General features: G+C 26.8%; 1 protein-coding gene across 1 annotated transcript; it reads right to left on the bottom strand.

Moving 5' to 3' along the window:
- Positions 1–2258: 2258 nt before the first annotated feature.
- LOC145846535 (UNC93-like protein) lies at positions 2259–7043 on the bottom strand. Its single transcript, XM_082953258.1, has 5 exons — positions 6932–7043; positions 5679–5843; positions 4308–4964; positions 3605–3840; positions 2259–2483 (listed from the first exon to the last, which is right to left on the bottom strand). Exons 1-5 carry the CDS (start codon positions 7041–7043, stop codon positions 2259–2261), a joined length of 1395 nt encoding a protein of 464 aa, XP_082809384.1.
- Positions 7044–19834: the final 12791 nt, after the last annotated feature.

The raw sequence follows: 19834 nt of genomic DNA, 5'->3' as shown, positions 1-19834 counted from the left end.
GGACAATAAAATGTTGTTATTTATAAATAAAAACATTTGTTAAGTAGTTAAATTTATAAGAAGAAAATTTTAACCACTTGATTATTTAAACACACAAAGTTTTAATTAATTTTCTTACTGGTTTTTTTTTTCATTTGCCAGAATTTTAGAAAAGTTAGGAAACGGTTAAATAGGCAAGACTAAAAAATAGTTAAAAACACGATTTTATAAACTTGGTATTTTCAAGCAACTCTAGACAGTTTTGTGTGTTTTTTTTTTTAAATATATGTTATTATTTAAAAATGTATCTTAAGTGTAATCATAAAGTACCGACACAAATTATTTAGTTTCTACTTTTATTTTTTATGTTTGACTGCCTTAAGACTATATATACACTTTGGTTACTTTTATACATATATATATATTTTTCTAATTTATTTGTTTAGTAGCGTTTTCATAAACACTCATATCAAAAAACTTAAAACTTTAATGTTAATTTTTTATCACAATGGGCCCGCGGCTGGAATTAGAAAAGTTAAAATTTAAAGACAGTAATTTCTTGTTTAAATTAATTTTATGCTTTAACGAAATTAACTATCTCAAAAACCAATCTTAATCAGCATTTCTACAACTTTTTTTCTTATTTTCAACATAATGAAGCTGCTTTTTGGTAATTGTTAAGTATCTAAAAAATAACATCATCCCAAAAATTATATAACTTCTTCTTAAAAACATTGATAAAAATAATAAAATTACCTGCACAAGCAGATACGATATATATGACGGGGAAAACAAAAATTATTATTTAAAAGCTTAATGTTTTGACAACTGTGTTAAAACTGTCAATAAAGTTTTAAATAAGCTTTAGGTATAGTGGAGTTTTAAACAGAAATGTTAAGTCTAGTTTTTGTTAACTTTTGGTTGAAACAAACTTTATAAGATGTTCTGAGAACAGTCATTGTTTGTGAGTAAGAACTTGTTGTTGATATACTAGTCCTTATTTAAAATTAATATTTTCAAGTTGACAATTTGCAAGTCAAAACTTGGAAAATTTTTTTTGTTGAATAATCTAAACCTAAAAGCTCACAAAATTGTTACTAGGATGGAGAAAACACAAACTCTTTGTTGAATTGCCGGAATAAGTGTTAAACAGCGATATTTATACAAACAGTGAACTTTACTCACCTTTACAAAATTTCTACTTACTGTTTTTGATGAATAATGGGCAGCTAACTTTACAAGTCACTACGTTTTATTGACTGTATAAAGTTATTTAGAAACCGAGTAATAAATATAAAGTAATACTAACACCCAAGAGATATATTAAAAATAGCCCGAAGCTCAAAACATTTCAAAGAACATAACGGATAAAAAAATTCAATCTTATTTAATAAATCAATGCTACTTTAGTCTATTTTTTACAAATCAGACAGAAAGATTGAGTAGTGTATATTTTATAATAAAGAGCCTAAAAACACTATCTAAAAAACTTTGTTTCAAAAATATAAGTAACTTTTAAAAATAACGTGGCATAAATAAAACTTGACAACAATATAAGTGTAAGTAAAAACAATTTAAAACTTTAAAAAGTTTGAACTACAAAATCTACAAAGAAGTCTAAAACAATAAAATATTTTTTAAACTATAATTTTTATACTTGAACCATAAAATTAAACTAACATATTTTACATTCAGCTTTTACTATATAATATAAGTCTAATCTCATTCTCTAGATCTTATCAAAAACAACAACAATAACAAATGTAAATGAAAAGATTTATTAAACACCAACAATAGTATAAAGAAAAATTGAATAAAATCGATAGACAAATGTAGACGGAATTTAAAACGTGTTTAAGGAAACAAACAACTTTACATAGACACAGAAAATTTTTAAAAATTAAAACATATATAACAACATAAAAACTTTGTCAAAGAAATAGTTACAGAAAATAAAAGGGTTATTTGAAAATTACAGCTTGTTAAATAACTACTAAGTAAATGAGATTTTTAAACTTCATATTTTAAAAATAATAAAACACTTTTACTATAAACAAACTAGTCTAGAACTAACTGTATAAAACAAATATTCCTTCATAAACTTTATACTTAAAAGCTACTTAAATTTTGAAAGCACAGGTAATTTTATTAACTAGAATTACTTATTGACAATAAACTAAATTAAACTAGTTAATCTATTAAAAAACCTTGTTAAACCTACTTCAAAACCCAAAAAAAACATAGCTCAAAACACCACCGCCACCTAGCGGATAAAACATTTACCAAAACCTCGACTCCTTGTCCCGCATCCTCCAAGCAACCAGCAGCGTCCCGGTGCCCACGGTGGTGGTTGCCATGACGAAAGCCAGCTGGGCGACGGGGAGCATGACCCCGCTCAACCCGTACAATATGGTCGCCGCAAGGGACTCCCACAGGCTCTGAAGGGCCGAGCTGGCGACCAGGTCGTCACCGGAAGTCCAGATGAGGCAGTAGAGCGCGGGAACCTTTGAAAATATTTCAATTAAAAAGGCAACTGCGGTCGTGTTTAAATTAAACTCGTAGCTCTAAAACTGATTTTAAGAATACTTGTAAAAAGTTATTCGTGAAGTTTCCCAAAGTATCCTATGTTGCCCCCTATGGCCCTCTACCATCCCCTTAGGAGACATTTTAGCAAGTCAGGGGGCTGACTAAGATATTTTTCACAAAAACTTCGACTGTACGTTCTGATGTTTTTATTAAAGAGAAAAAGGTCTTAGGCACAGTTCACAGAAGATTTAGAACTTAATAATGTTATGCATTCTGGAGCTTGAAATGAGTATTTTATTTACTAATAATGGGGCGTTTGTACAAGTGAATCAAGGAAACCTTGATGTAGTACAAATTATAGTTTAAGTTGTATGTTGGAATCAGCAATCTGTACTAAAATTATAAGTTTTTAACTTAAACTACTTCGTTGAACATTCAAGTGTCTTTGATATATAACACAATTTAAAATACATTTTACTTATTAAAACACCTTTATCCTGCTTCAAACGAAAATACAAGCTTATCAGACATCAGACAACTCTTATGATTCTAATGTAAAATTATATGCAGCTCTAAATCTGTTTTTAAATGTTTTATGTTTAATTTCAACTCACACTCACAAAGAGGACTTATAGAATCTCAGTAAAAAGTTGATCAAGTAGTTCTGCTCCCTTAGGCAAATCAGCGGACTTGAAGGGGGCTGAAACTTCGATGCGTTTCACGAAAAATCTGAAACTTAGACTGTAGAACCTCGGGTTTGTATTGAGAAAAAGTATAAGCTGCCAGGCACAATTCACTGAAGATTTAGAAGTTGATATTGTGGGGTTTGAAATGAGTGGGGCGATCATGATTTAGTTTACTGAAAATAAGGCGTTTGTGCAAGTGAAAAAGGGAAACCTTGGTGTAGTATAACTTATAGTTTGAGTTGTTTATTGGGGTCTGTATTAAAGTTATAAGTTTTTAAGTGAAGCTTAATTAAGTGTCTTTATCAGTATAATACATTTTCAAATACATTTTTTACTGAATAAAACACCTTTAACCCGCTACAAAACATAAGATTATTGCAAACAGCTCATACAGTTCTAATCAATGTACCAACTTGTGACTTCATGATTCCGTTGGTCACCCCTAACCCTCCTGCGATGACGTAATAAACCCATATGACGTCACTGGGCCGCCACACGAGCAGGACGACGAGGATGCAGGTTTCCAGGGCGGCCGTGACCAGGATCACCATGGAGACGGGGATTTTTTTGGCGAGGTAAGCGGAGGAGAAACTGCTCAATGCCATCGCCGCCCCCAACACCGCCATGCAGTTCGTCACGTGAGTAATTCCTTAAAATGTAAAATAAAGCTTAAAGTGCCTGTAACGCATTTGGTATAAATAAAAAAGAAAAATTAAGCTTCTCAGTTTCATTATATTGTCGTATTTTTATTTGATACTATTTTTTAGCTTTTTGGAATTTTTACTTTTCTGCTTGAGGAACAGTAACTTTAAATCAACTTGTTAATATATACATATTTAGACAAAAAATTTAACTGAATATTTATAAAGTTTAATAACTTAATCTTGGTATAAACAACAGTTTAAATTTTAAATACTTGTCCATATGACTGAATTTTTTTTAATACACAATTCTCTTTAATTCTTATAAAGTTTGAAGATCAAGAAAAAAAACTTACAGTAGTTATGCTTTCACATTTCAAACTACCACAACGCCTGAAATATTTAGAAATTTCGTTTCTGTACAAAGAAACTTTTTTCAATTAAATCAACTAGTATTCACAAAATATTTACTAACCAATGGCGCAGGAGATCCAGGCGCTGGTGAACTGGCCCATGACGAACGCCCACAAAAAACCCCCCCTCATGGTGATGGGCATGAGCAGCAATGCGGGCTTGTCCCTCCTCAAAACCTTGAAGATCAGCTTCAGCAGCCTCAACGTGCTTTTCTTTTCTTTAATTTCGGGGGATTTCCCTTCTGCTGCTTTTATGTCGTTGCCACGGAAACTGGGTTCGGTTTCGTAGAGGAACAGGCACAAGAGGGCGCCGACCAGCTGCATGGCCAGGAAGACGCCCAAGCCCAACTTTACTTTCTCCCTCGGAAGGGAGTTCACATCTGACGAGGTTGAGGAGTTGTGGGGAGCTTCACCCATTGTGTAAAACAGCCCGCAGTCGGTGAAATTGTACGACGTCGTGTTGCTCGTCGTGACGTCACTCGACACGGAAGCGAGGAAGGAGATGACGAGGTTGCCGACGATGACGGCGAACGAGAAAACGGCGAAGAAGACGCCGAAGAACAAGTAGGTGGTTTTTTCCGCGCTTTTCTGCCGCGCGGTGGCGTGCCACACCGCAACCTTGGCCACGTAGACCCGCACGCTGCTCCATAACAACGAGGCGCCCGTCCCCAGCAACACGGCGGCGGGAACGATGGTGTGAGCGACCGGGTAGAAATTTGCTGCGAAAAAAGTTATAAACTGAAGCGAAGTTTGTTTATTTATGGTTTTTGGTCTTACTAGTTTATAATTATCTTTAATATATGAAAAGTAATATATTTAAACACAACTGAGTCGTTATAATAGCTTTGTATAAAAAAAAGTTATATGTGAAATTTAATTTGTACAGTAAGTTAATCACTGATTTATATAAATAAAAAAAGTATTAATAAATAGATAAAGAATAATAATGAAGCATTAACAACATTTTATTTTAAACGACAAAATTTTGTTAAGTTTCTGACAAAATATTGATGCTTAAAACTGTCTAAAAATATGCTAATAGAAAATATTTTTTGTTTTTCAATCATATTTTATGCATTTAATGCTCAGTAGCTATATAAGCGTGGTTGCTACAAATTGAGTTTTTAAATCTAGCGGTTGCAAATACAATGGTTTATTAGCCTTAGACTATTAATCGTCTGATTTTAAGAAATTAAGTTTAAGTTGTATGAACTTTAAATTTATAGATTTTGAGAAGCATTATTTAATAGCGGCTTACATTTCATAAGCTAATTAGACTTTTCATTAAAATGAATTTAGATATAAAAATATATAAGAATTCAAAACGAATGTTTAGTATTTTTTCATTAAACGACTGTAAGCAGGTTTCGTATTAAAAAACAATAAAGTTCGTAGTCAATAAAAACATTTCATAGACAACAACGCCAACAAACCGGCAGTGTAGGTTGCGTACGCGAGAGTTGAAATGCAGAGAATTTTCCTGCAATCGAGCATGTTCATCACTAGGGGGGGCAAGAACATGGAAGTTGTGAGAAAGGTCAGGTACAAGAGACCCAATGCGATCATCCCGACTTTCTTGTTCAAATTGCTTTGCAAACCTAAAACAAGGTAGTTTACTAGGTTTTTTAAAGTTATTAAGTTCAAATAACAACGAAATACTTGCAAAAACCGTTGGTTATAAGTTATTTAAGATAAAGAGTTGTTAGAATATATTTCTATAGTGATTTCATAAATAAGTCGGTTGTTTAAGTTGTTTTGCATTCAGATAATAAGAACCTAATTTACTTGTAGCCTTAAAAACTTAAAAAGAGTAATAACAGAAAAGCATTAAAAAGTGTTCTGTTTGATAAACAAAAACTTTTAACAAAAAATTTTAAGTACTATTAGCAATTTAATTAACAAGTAAGATCTTAGTTGTAAAAATAATACTTTGTTTAAATAGAGACAATTATGAGCCCCAAAAAGTTAGAGTTAAGGAAACTTAATTAGTTATTGATTAATTCACAACTTTTTTAAAAGAGAGTAGTTAAAATTTAAAGCTTTTGAATTGCTTTGAAATAATAATAAACGCAAATAGTAGTGTTTTTGTGATTGACCAGCATTTATAACTTTTAAACGTTATACAATATAAAAACTGTTTTACTGGTTTATAAAAATAAAACCGAAATATTTTCAAATATGTATATTGCTACTTAGTTTGCAAATGCTGTATTTAGTTTACAAAATTTTACTAAAAAATAAACTTTTCTTTCTTTTTGCAACTGAAAGCATTACAAGCTGGTAATGTTTTAAATTTTCTGTTTTAAACCAATTTGTATTACTATATAACATGCTCTATAAATATTGCTTTGTTAGCTTTATTTTAAATTTAACAAAAAATCTTCATAAAGAATATTCCAAAAAAAAAGGAGTATAAAAAACTTATAAAATTTTTACTACTTTTGCGAATACATAAGTTAAAGTGCAATTTTACACAAAACGAAAACAAATTGTTCGGTTAAAAATTCAAATAAAAAACCAAACGTTTACCAATTAAAAATTATAAACATTTATAATAAAATAAAAGCATTATAGATACAGCTTAAACAACGTATTCGGTTTTCAGTCTTTGTTTTATTTAAACTAGTATTTAATCTTGTTCTTTCTAAAACATGTTAAAACTGTAAAATATTCTAACAAACTTTACCTTCAAGTGAAATAAATGCAGAAAAATTCAATAATTCAGCGACTGAAACTAAAATTAATGACCCGAAACATTTCCATTCTACTGATTTCGCATAGTTTGAATCTTTCGACATTTTTTTTAATTTTTTTTCTAATATTTGAATATTTTTGTAATACCTGCTAGTAAGAATCCTTATTATTTTAAAACGGAATTCAATAAGTAAAATAAAATGTGAAATCTGGACAAAATATGAAATGTTGATTTTATATAATTATCATTTACGATCATAGAAACATTACGCAACTGAAACAAGTTTAAAACATTTTTATTACAGTCTTACAGTCTTGATTTTAGAACCTTAACAACCATGAATGGACTTCATAAATGAAATGTACTAGTTGGAGAATTCTCCACGCAGAAAACTGATAGATAGTGCTTGAATTTTTTGATATGTACTTTCTTTGTCTGCTGCAGTACTGTATTTATTTACTGTTTTTTCGATGAGAAAAAGTTTCTAGCAAATGAGATACAGTTAAAATGTAGCAGTAGAGTAATAACATTTCAACCTTTACTCTTAACTAACTTTACCCTAACAAAAAATAAAACGTTTATGAAAATTTTTCAGAATTTGTCGAAAAATATCTAAGCTACAAAGTTTTGTATGAACATACAAAATCCGGAGAAAACACATTCGTGGTTAAAGCTATTTAAAAAATGAAAATTTAACACTTTTAATTTTCATTTAAAAATTTGTTTTGTAAGTGTGTTCTGTACAACTTATAATTTTTTGATAAAACACTCTAACAAAAGTGATATTTATACAAATATAAGTTGGAATTAAACTGAAATGATTACGTAAATTTCTTTAAATAAAATGATTCACAAACTTTAAGTATCTTTTTAAACTCTTTAGGTTGAAATGAATATTTTAATACAAAAACGAAAGCTTTAAATTAAAACTTAAAATTCATTAAGCTAAGAGTTTTAAAATTTCCAACAACTAAAAAAAAATGAGTTTTAATCAACAATTGATTTTGTAACACAGTTTTTTTTTTGTAAATTACAAATAGATAGCTAAAGTACGAGTAGCAAAATAGTCTATAGCAAAGGCAGACATATTGTTATGGCGGACCGAGCTTCAAATCTCAAAAGCTTCGCGGGTCACAGTTTTAGCTTTCCTTATACTTTTAGTTTTAGTAAAATTATAGAAATTTCAAATTTATAAATAGCTATGACTACTTTTATTACAATTTCTATAACTTGAAACCAAACTATTGAAAACCTTTTAAAATGTGTGTAACTTTCTTAAGCTAATCAAGCTTAATCTATAAAGAAACATTTTATTAACTTTATAAGACTTTTTTAAATCACGTTTATTATCTTTTGTGAAACGTTTTATTATAATGAAGTAATCAATCATAAATTTAAACATTTTTTACACAGAAAGAACGTAATGGATATGATTACCGTGCTAGTTACAAACTTGAACTATATGTTTTTGTGGTATTTAAACTAAACTAAATTCATATTTTTGTAGGTAAAATACCTCAAAAAGCTCATCATTCATTTTCGTTACAAGTGCAGAAATCGAGTTCTTATCGCGTGTCTATGTGTTTTTAATTAAAATTGTTGTTTAAAAGTTATATTAGAAATTGATAAATTGCGCATAGTAAACTTTAGGTGAAGCTTTTAACCTCAAAACTTTAAAAAGTATTCATTTGAAAATATTTTCAAAACCTCATAACAACAAAATTAAAATCAGCTAAATGTTTGCATTTATTTGTTTTTTTTTAATCATGTGATTGTAAACCAATAGTACAAAGCAATTTTTTTTCGATATTTAAAAATAAAATTAATTTTTATAACTAAACAATTTTGACGATTAAAAAATAAATGCATAGACACATATAGTATGTATTTTGTATGACTTATATTAATTTTAAATTAACGTTGCAATAAGCACTTTATTGCATACAATACATACAATGCTACTGAAAAAATTTACATTTTAAAATTCTTACTTGTTTGGCTCAACGTATTCAGCTTTGCAGATGATAAAATGTTATACAAAGCATTCAAAAAAAAAAAAACACACGCCTAAATGATAGTAAAGTATTATTACAGAACTTAGTGAGGTATTAGATTTGCTTATGGTAAACAAACTCGAACTAAACCGTTGCAGCGTTTTCTATCTGGCTATTCGTTTGATAATTTATAGTATTTACTATTTTGAACTAACTTCAGAATATTTACAAACTGGTTTATATATGTTTCTCAAGTGTGCCTATGTAATAATTTAGTGGTAGATGTACTTTTTAACAGAGAGTTAAGTACATAAATAAATGGTAAGCTAAGATTACTTGTCTCAATTTAACTTATAATAAATTAATCTGGTTTTCTAAAAAACCTAGAATTTTTTTTTCTTTTTTATAATTACATTTTTGGGCTTAGAAAACTTTTCAAAAAAAACATTAATAGAAGAAAATTTTTTGTTGTTATTATATTCAATATCTATTGTTTTTTTCTCATTAAGTGCATAATGAGTAACTGTTACAGTACTTAATATTATGTAATTTATTAGAAAGGTTTAGTAAAGTTTATGATCAAACTTAACTCTTTTTAAATTAATAAAAATTTTACAGTATTTGTTTTTCTATTTATTTATTCAAATATAAACTTGTTTAAGTATTTAAATCAAGTATTAGAAAAATTAAAGTTAAAATTTTAGCATAAAGTACTGATAAAACTAAACTTAAAAGTATTTCAGCTTGTCACAATTTTACCTTTTTTTAAAAAGTTGTGACCTATATTTCAAGTATTTTCACGTCTGCTATTAGTATTGTGTATCTTGTTTTATAAATTAAGTTAAAGTTAGTTTTTTTAAGTTTAAAAATGTTCTCTACTTTTTTTTTTAAGTTTTAGGATAAGACTTTATTTTGATTTTTATCTTATTACACAAGTTTTTAAGTACATTATGAATACAACTTTATTAAGTAAACACATAACTTTGTTAATTTTCGTTGAAATTTTTCATTTTATTCTTTCATTTTATTGATCGTTTTATTTTATTAAGGTTTAAAAGTGTAGATTGAAAAATATAAATTTTTTAGCTCGTAAGAAGTTGTATAATAATGTTTTGTACGACTCGATAGCAGAAAGGTTTTTTCGTACACTAGGTCTTTAAAGCAAACTTTTTGAGCGTTTTTTTGTTGTTCAAAAACAACATATATGTTAATAGTTTTTTGTTTAGATGGAACAAACTTATTTTAAGTAAATGCATGAGAAGAAACAATTTGTTGAGTGTTATTAGTTTACAAGCGCAATATTTAGAAAACCAAAAACACACAAATATTTAGCTGATTTAAACTAAGTGATTAATAAGAATTTAATAGTTTTGTTTGCTATTAAGTAATTTTTAAGGTTAAAACTTTTGTTGCGCATTATTTGCGCATATTATTAAAATGCGCACTTTATCACTTCTATAAACAACTTTATACATTTTTACGTTTTCATTTTATATATATTTACATTTTACAAAAATAAACATAATTTAAAGACATAAAAAAAAATTAATTATTTTTGGTGTTTTCACTGTTATCAAAAAAAAATGTGTAACTTTTTCGGTTTAAATTTTAGAAAGTCCAGTAAAAGCAGAGGCTAATAAATTTTACCTGCCAAGCAGAAATCTCAGCCGCTACGTATTTTTTAGCTTTAAAAAATATTGTGAAAAAAGCAAATGTTGTAGTAAGTACTTTGATATTTTATCAAATATCAATTTTATTATATTTTTGGTTCTTAAAAGTTTTTGTTTTTGGTAACAAGTCCGGTTTGCAAAAAATAAATCTTTGCTGTTGCCTACCCGTAATATATAGCATATATTTTGTGATATTTTAACAATTTTTATTTCTTTACCTTTTGAACTATTAAAAACGATAGAAAGACTTTGTTAAACATTTTTTTTTTACTTTTGTTTGATTAAACTAATATAACAAATAAGATTATTATAACATTTACTAACTTACAATGAAACTGAAAATATATAGAAATGTAAATCAAATTACATGTTAAATAAAAAAAATCCTTATGTAAAGTCCTGTACTTTCTTTTATATCTAGACTTTTCGTCAGATGGTATTTAATATAACAAAACAACTTTAAATTATTTAAGTCTATCGTATTGTAAACATCGTATGAGAGAAACTTATTTACTACTTAAAATAATATAAACTTTACCACAATACCAAGATGGAATAATTAAAGTTCATTTTGAATTAAATTGTTCAGCAACATAAAACACAATAAAAACAAAACTGTACAATTTTAGTTTTGTGTTAAATTTAAAAGCATATACTAAATTAAAAAGAACTGTATATACACATTTTTATGTTTTCTTAATATTAATGCAACGTGTAGAAAAAAAAAATTTACTCTCATATTTTTTTAAAAGTTTTGTAAATTATGTAATGAAGTTAATCGTTAAAATATATTTTATAAATATGTGTTTGTTTAGTAATGTAATAAGGTTTCTAATTGGTTTATTTGCAGTAAATATAAAATACCAAATTAGTTGAGACGGGTAGCTGTCTAAATTGCACGAGGAGACAAAATTGCACGAGTGCACAAAATTGCACGAAGATTCTTTTGCAGAGAAGCTGTCTAAATTGCACGAGCGTACAAAATTGCACGAGGGAACAAAATTGCACGAAGATACTTTTGCACGAAGGGTCACTTTTGCACGAGCTGACAACTTTACAAAGTAAAAAATTTAGCATGGGTTAAATTTTTTTTTTTTAACAGTTTTTATTATTATTTTTATTCTTATTCATACTATATTTTTTTTTACTATCACTGTTACCCCTAACCCTTACACTCGGTCGGTAAATTATTTTATTTTGTTTTTTATTTTTTTAATTTAATTTTATTTTTTTGCTATTACTGTTACCCTTAACCCTTACCCTGGGTAATTTTTTAAAATTTTGTTTTGATTTTTATTAGTTATTTTTCTATTTTTATCTTTACTATCACTGTTACCCCTAATATTTACCCTCGGTCAGTAACTTTTTATTTATTTTTTTCTGTTTTTTTTTGTACTTTTTTACTCTCGAGCAAAAAACTAACTCGTGCAAAATTGATACTTGATGCGAAATTGTCTTTTTGTATATTGTTCCTTCTTGCAATTTTGTGCTTTCGTGCACTTTTTGTTCCCGTGCAAATTAGTAACCTCGTGCAATTTTATCTTTGTGGAATTTAGGCCCGTTCCTAGTTGAGACATAGTAAAGCTCAAATGAAATCATACTTTTTTTCGCCAAATAAGATTATTATTGCTACTATAAAAGTTTGTATAATTCTTTTAATAAAAAAGTTCAGTAAAAATCATTTTGATCTTGTTAACATTCAAAAAATAAGTTGAAAGATTTTAAACAAAAGCCCTCAATTAAGTACTAAATACGATTTCAATTTCATGTTGTTTAAAGTTTTATAAACTTTAAAGTTTATAAAACTTTAAAGTTATGATTTATTAATCAAATTTTAAACTATTTGTTCATTTCAGTTTAAACAAGTATATTTACTTTTCTCAGAGTTGAACTTTTTTTACAAAACGTTTGTTTAAAAAAAATTGAGTACTTGTAATTCTTTTTAATTGTTATTTCTTTAATTATGTCCTGGACATGACGTTTAACTTTTTTGGTGTATGACTCCATAATGTTTTTTCGTTTACCAGGTCCTTGGACCAAACTTTTTGAGCGTTTTTTCGAATTCAATAAACAAAATATATATATATATATATATATATATAGAAATAACATACACAAAATAAACTTTTGCTTGGTACAACTGTTTCTGCGTTTAATACGCGTCCTCAGCCAAGTTTTATTCAATGAAAAGCAAATTGTAAGTACAGCAATAAAATTATACAAAATTAGGTATTACGTAATAATAGATAGTTGATTTTAGACAAAATTATTGACAGAGTTTTTAGATAAATTGCTTTCGATAATGTATGCAGCCAGTTTGTAATTCGTTTCTTTTGTTTAGAGATTCAGATTTTTTAACTTTTAAAATTTCGATTTTTTCCGCATTGCACAATTTACATCCGTTTTTTAAACTGTATTTATTTTTCGTTCTTGTTAATATTTCCCACTGAATTTTAAAATTAACTTCGTTATTTTTTAGTTTCCAAATGTACTGCGATAAAGTTGTCGTATTTTTATGTTTTTCGTGTTTGAAGCTGTACTTGTGCTTTGTGTAGCGATTCTTGAACGATAGTCCAGTCGAGCCTACAATATTAACCTTATTATATATATATATATATATATATATATAATAAGGTTAATATTCAAACTTGAACACCTTTTACTGAGCCGACTTGAAGGGCTTTTAAATAATCTATTGATATGACGATTTTAAAAATACTGGAACATATGTTTCATAAAGACAAAAAAGATTGTCTTTAATCTTCAGCCAGTTCACATTTAGAATTAAAAGGACTTTGGTAAACAAAAATGCAAAAGTTTACAAAAAAACAAAAACAATTTGACGTAAGATTTGAACATTGTACATTACATATATTCAGTAAAAAATCGATCTACCATCTAACTTATCAAACAACTAAAATTAACGAAAACAGCAGTTAATTGACTATAAAATACTTCAAAATTTGTTGTATTTAAGAGGAGCTTTTTCATATGTCGACAAGACGATATGAATTCACTCCCTCTTCTTACTACTGAGGTATTAAATTATTTAAACAACCTTCCTTTTTTAACGTATACTCAACGGATGTTGATTCTTTTAAGCACAGCCTACAAACAGGGTTGTTACCATCTGCTATTGGCTGTGCTCTTTAGATTACCTCCCAAGTTAATTTAAAATCAATGTTTTTGCGCTTTTGTCTTATTTAGAAAAGCGTCCGTTTTTGAAAGCTTAGTCTCATTTTCGTATACACCACCTTTTTAAATATTTTTTATGGTTAGCATACCGAAATCTGAACTGAGTTGAGCATAAGCCGATGTAGAACTTCTTTTCAAATTAAAAAAAAATTTTTGAAAGCTGATAAAATGTTGTAAAAAGGGTTAAAAATTATATAAAACAGGATTATCAATATAATATAAGTTGAAAATTTTTAGAACAAATTAAAACGGTAAAAAGTGAGTTTTTAAAGGCAGTTAGTGTTTTTAAAAAACAAATCACTTTTTATATGAGAAACTATTATACTTAAACTTAATTCTTTTTATAAATCATACGAGGCATAGTTTATTGAAAACTAATAAAATTAAAGTTTATAAAGTCAATGTTCTAAGAACTAAAGCAATTGGTGCACTCATTACAAAAAGTACTGCGAATAAGTAAGTGTTCTAAAAATAAACAAAAGTTATTAACCGAAAAAAAAAGTAAAACAGCTGCGTGTTTTCATATTTGAATGTAAAAAACTAAAAATATGCTAGTTAACTATTTTGTCTATAACCTGTTTCGATAAGATTAAAAATCAGACCCTGTCAAATAGTTAGCAAAAAAGCTAATCACATTTTAACAATGTTGTTTTAATAAAAATAACCAAAATGTTATTTATGAGAGAAAACACAGATAAAACTAAAATGTTGATTATTCAAGTCTATCAACTTATTAATGCATAATTGGGTACTAAACATTTATAACTAAAAAAATTCAAACAGTGAAAACTTTAGTAAAATTTAAATAAGATTTACTAAGTATCAGCAAAATTATATGTTTAAGTTTGAAAATAATTTTCTACCACTTAAATTTGTATGTCAGTTGAAAAGTATATAAAAGTACATAGTTTTTTAACAAAATCCTGAAAAGAGCAATTTTTTTTACCAACATTCAAAATAACTGTGGTTATAAATGTCCTGGACATGACAAAAAACTATATCCTGGTGTATGACTCGATAACCGAAAGGTTTTTTCGTACACCAGGTCCTAGGACCAAATATTTGAGCGCTTTTTTTTTTGTTCAATAAACAACAATTTAATAATTAAACACTAGCTTATCAAGCTTGTAGACTATGGGCTTAGTTTACTGGTTAAATTAAAGACTAGAATCATCTTAGAAGATTCCAGGTGACATTGATTCAGTCTAGTTTGTAAAACAAATATTCTTAAAGTGGGTAAAATCGAGACTTTAGGAGTGGTTTCGCTGTTTGGAGTCGTTAATTAGTATGTTTACAAAAAAGTAAATATATCTAACTATAAAACGGGCGGTATCTAATAAATAGGAGCGTATATTTTTTTTGCAATTGAGGTGTTTATGAAAATAAGTTTGCGAACCCCTGTTGTAGAAAGTTGCAATATTATTTTTTTTCATTGTTTATTTGTAAGCCAATTATTGAACGAATGACATCTCTTTTGTGTAAATAAATTTATTCAGCTCCACAAATATTTTGAAAAATAAGTTAAATATTTAAATGATTAGATAACATTACTTATATTCTATAAAACAATCAACAACTTGACTTATCTTATGATTACTACATTTTTATCGTAAATTAAAACATATTTTAAATGCTATTTGTGCATGTTTATATTGTAGTTTTTTTTATAGTTAAATTTCAAGACTTGGGTATTTATTTAAAGTTTTAAGACATTTAAAGCTTTAAATAAGAGGATTTATTCTTTATGATAGCCATAGTTTTTAAATGTAACAATTATATATATATAAATGTTTTAAGTTAAAATAAGCTTATAGTTCATTTTAGATTGTTAATATATTTTTTTTTTTGTACTACTTAATTATTTTCATGTAAAATTGAGAAGTAGGTTTTTCTAAATTTACTAATAAAATATAAGTTAATTACGAACAAAAATATAAATACCAATGCGTCCCCGCATCGGCATTAAATACATTTAGTTAACCTCCTTCCTCCATCTATAAAGAGTATAACTTTTTTTTTCCGAGTAAATTTATATAAACTATTAGGCTAACAGCAAAACTACTCATAAATTAAGCTTTGTGCCGAAACTACAGTTGCAATTTTAAATCCATTAATATTCACAAAAAAACACGAGCTTGAAATTAGAATTTAAACATTTATAATTTTTATTTGATATTCAGAATTTTTTCATTTAAGACTTAAAATTTGTTTATATTAATAATCTTAAAAATACATTAAAAATAGAAATATTTGTTTTAAAAAAGGAAAAATTGTTTTAACTTTTAGAATCTAATTATTCAACTAAATGAAAAAATAAAAATTGTTTTGTTTTATCTTCTTATTTAAGAGATAAAACTCAACAGTAACTTAAAAATAAGTATTTTGAGTTAAAGAACACCTTGAACAAAGTGCTTATTGAACAAAATTCACTTTAGGTAAGTCAGCTGACGGTGTAAACAATTTGAATTTAATACTATGACATTACAAACTCATTGTTGTGAATTGTTTTTGTGTCTTGTGCATGCAAAATACAGAGTGAAAGTTCAATTGTTAAAATTGTAAAAACCAAAACAGTGTTATAACACATACAAGTTACTGAGGCTAACCCAGGCTAGTTAAAAAAATTGTAATTACCTAGGATGATGTTGCACCAATATCAAGCTGAAATGACATTATATTTGATGTCTGTTTTAACCATAATTTTAGGCTAAAAATCTATGCTTAAAGCCTAACTTGTAAAAACTTGTTACTAATTCTTTGAGCTAACTTAAAAAAATAATAGAAAAATAAAAACAAAAACTAAGAAAGTAACTATATAAACATTTATTTTAAAGTTTAAATGGGTAAGCACCCTTTTTCAACCCATTACTGCTAATATTGACCATGGAAACCATAGTCTACCATGGGCTCCACACCGTCTCCTCCCCTAGATTTCTATTTTTATGGTCTTGCACATTCACATTTTTTTTGTTGCCCTTTTCTACAAAAGGCAACCACAAAAAATGCAACAAGTATCTCAAAATTGAATAAATCAGGGTTGCCACTTTACCTGGAAACCTGGAAAAACCTTGAAAAACCTGGAGTTTGACAATTTAGGCAAAAATAATCTGGAAAAACCTGGAATTTGAGAAATTTTAACATTATCATAAGTAAATTTCAATTTGACACAAAAAATCTATTATATAAGTAAGATTTTTTGTCATCATCAAAAAAATTTTTTTATTAAAAAACACAAATAAAGTAACTTCACTGTAACTTTTCAATGTTTTTTATACTACTTAATGCAGTTTCTTATAAAGAAATTAACCTAAAACTAAAAGTAAATCCAAAAATGTGTACTTTTAAAAACCTGGAAGAAATTTGGAAAACCTGGAAAAAAATTTGAAAAACGTGGCAACCCTGATAAATGGGGAGAGTTAGCAATGTCAGTATACATAAAATATTTAGTAATGTCATAAAACTGTACAAGCACCATGTATTTTAAAATAGTGTCTTTAAATTTCTATTATATGTGTTTGTAGGTAAATAAAAGTAGAGCAAAAAAAAAAAATTAACTGTTTTATAGATTTGTAAACAATTAAGTTTTAATCAATAAAATCAATCACTAATAATTGATAGATTTTGTTCAAACTTCTTAAAATAAAATCTCTTCTAACAATAAACAGCTAAATTTAGAAAACAAAATAATAAAACTTACAAATATTCTGAAAAAAAAAGTGATAATAAAAGTATTTTAATTGAGTTAAATAAACTATTTGAAAACCTAACACTAATTTTTAACAAATAAAATTAAACAACCAGAATGTCTAAAAAATATCAAGTTTTTACACCTAAATTTAGAATCTCTATCTACTGAAACAAATAAACAATTAATATGTAGTATAAAATTAAAAAAAAAATGATACAAAAAAAAAAAAATAAAAATAAAGCTTAAAAAGATACTTTACTAAAAACAAGCCTTATGAATACATAAATAGAATTAGATTTAATTATTCTAAACTAATAAAACTTAAAAATTTAGTTTCAGCTTTAGTTTTACAATACTGTCGATATAAAATGTTGTACTGATTTAATCAATTTATATTGTAAAATGAATGGGATTAAGTATTCCAATTTTATTTTTGTATGATAAATAAGTTTTATTTTATTATTTATGTATTTATAACATATCATTTTTTACCCAAAATTAATGTTGAAATAGACCTTAAATAACATAAAATTTCAGTTTGATATTGGTGCAACATCATGCTAGGTAATTATCAAGTATTTTTTTAGTTCTCATGCTGGTTTTTTGACATTATTTATAAACGTCATTTTTAATAAGTTATTTTTCTCTCATATTATTATTTTTAGGAATTTAGGTTAAAAAAAAAGTTTTTTTGGCTGAAATCTTAGTTTTTTTTTTATAAACTTAGATTAGATATTTTTGAGGTTAAATAGCTGCAACCCTGTTTCTTCTTCTACAAATATTTTACAAACCACTAAATTACTATAAAAATATTTCTATTTTTAATAAAAACTTGTAATAAACTAATTTGACACAAAAAACTATAGAAATGTTTTTTTTATCATTATCAAAACTTAAAAAATTCAATTTAAAATAGCTTTACAGTATCTTTTCAATGTTTTTATACTATTTCACACAGTTTTTTTACCTTAAACAGAAGACTGAAGACAGACCCTAAAACGTGTAATTTTAAAAACATGGAAGAAATTTTGAAAATCTGAAAAAAATTTGCCAAAAATATTTAGCAATCTTGATTAGGAGTATACAGAAAAAAATGTTTTTTTTTAATATATTGAATTTTTAATTTTCTGAAGTTTAACCAAATAAATCTTAGTTTTTGATTTTTTTTTAATTCTTAGAAAACTCAAAATTTAAAAACTTCCTTAAGATCAATTTAAAAAAAATCTGGCTGCATAAGTTAAATATTCTCTATAAAAATAACTTTTTGTGTAAAGTTGTTGTATATTTAGTATAATAACAAGTTTTTGTAAACCCCAAAATTACCATTAGATATAAAACAATGTTTTTCTACAAAAAGGTTTTGATTCCAGTTATCCTGGTGTCAGCAGCCTTTTATAAGTTAAAGGTCATTTTTATAGAAAAAATGCTTGCCCAACCTCAATTACTTAACATTTTTAGTAATTGTTGTAAAACAATTCTTTTAAACCAAAATGATATTAAATAAGTAATATTAGAATACTAGTATTTAGTAATTAATAACAATAGAGCCTAGTGCTATTGTTTTACCATAATTTTTCAAAAATAAGTTTTTAGCTGAAAAGTACCTTGGAGGGCGGATGCGGCAGGTTTTGTTTTAGGGATTTATTTGGCCAGAAGGCAGCAGTTTGCTCAACACTTAAATAAGTTAGCTTAGTATTAAGGCCATAGTGGAGTTTAACATTTTTAAAGTAAAATAAATACTGGACTTATATATGAACTGAAATTATATTCTAAAAAATTTTTTTCACAGAACAATAATGAAAAATTAACTGTTGAGACATTGTATTTTGTTTTAAAATTTCTGGTACAATTTGAAGAAAAAATTTTATACCAATTATTTTTGGAGTTTTAAAAAAATTACTTAAAATTTATCTTCTCCTTCATTTTTTAATCGATTAACCTCAAATTTACAGGAAATATCCAATGTACATTAGTAGAAAAAAAACCTACTAAAAAATAATAATTTCATGTTAAAAAAAGTCATATTTTTTAAGAAAAAAAAAATAAAATAAGTACTACAACCGATTTAAATTTAATATTGAGTTGAGATTAACTGAGAAAGTTTCAGAACAACTGCTTAAAGGAGGTAGGTAAAGATAGATTTGAAAAAACAGTCTTATTTTTGCCTTTTTACCTTGGTCCTTACATAAAAGGCCTATAGAATTCTCTGACTCTATAGTTTGTACCTTCATATTTCAAAATTTAACTTTAGTTTTACTTATCTGTAAATAAGATCAACATGTATAAAAAGTACTTTGGCCCCTATGGTCTTACTTAACTGTTTTTAATTTATACAAAATTTAGTACC

The sequence above is a fragment of the Thalia democratica genome, unplaced genomic scaffold (genome assembly GCF_965202585.1).
Source record: "Thalia democratica unplaced genomic scaffold, ktThaDemo2.hap1.1 HAP1_SCAFFOLD_487, whole genome shotgun sequence".
NCBI lineage: Eukaryota > Metazoa > Chordata > Thaliacea > Salpida > Salpidae > Thalia > Thalia democratica.
The sequence above is the reverse complement of the archived record's forward strand: the minus strand, read 5'-3'. Positions and strand labels throughout refer to the sequence as shown.

Excerpts from the sequence above, each read along its gene's own strand:
- LOC145846535 (XM_082953258.1), bottom strand. The coding sequence starts at position 7,043 with ATGTCGAAAGATTCAAACTATGCGAAATCAGTAGAATGGAAATGTTTC. Across the intron at positions 4,965-5,678 it reads GTACGCAACCTACACTGCCG|CAAATTTCTACCCGGTCGCT; the intron begins GTTTGTTGGCGT and ends CTTTTTTCGCAG. Across the intron at positions 2,484-3,604 it reads ACGGAATCATGAAGTCACAA|GTTCCCGCGCTCTACTGCCT; the intron begins GTTGGTACATTG and ends ATATTTTCAAAG.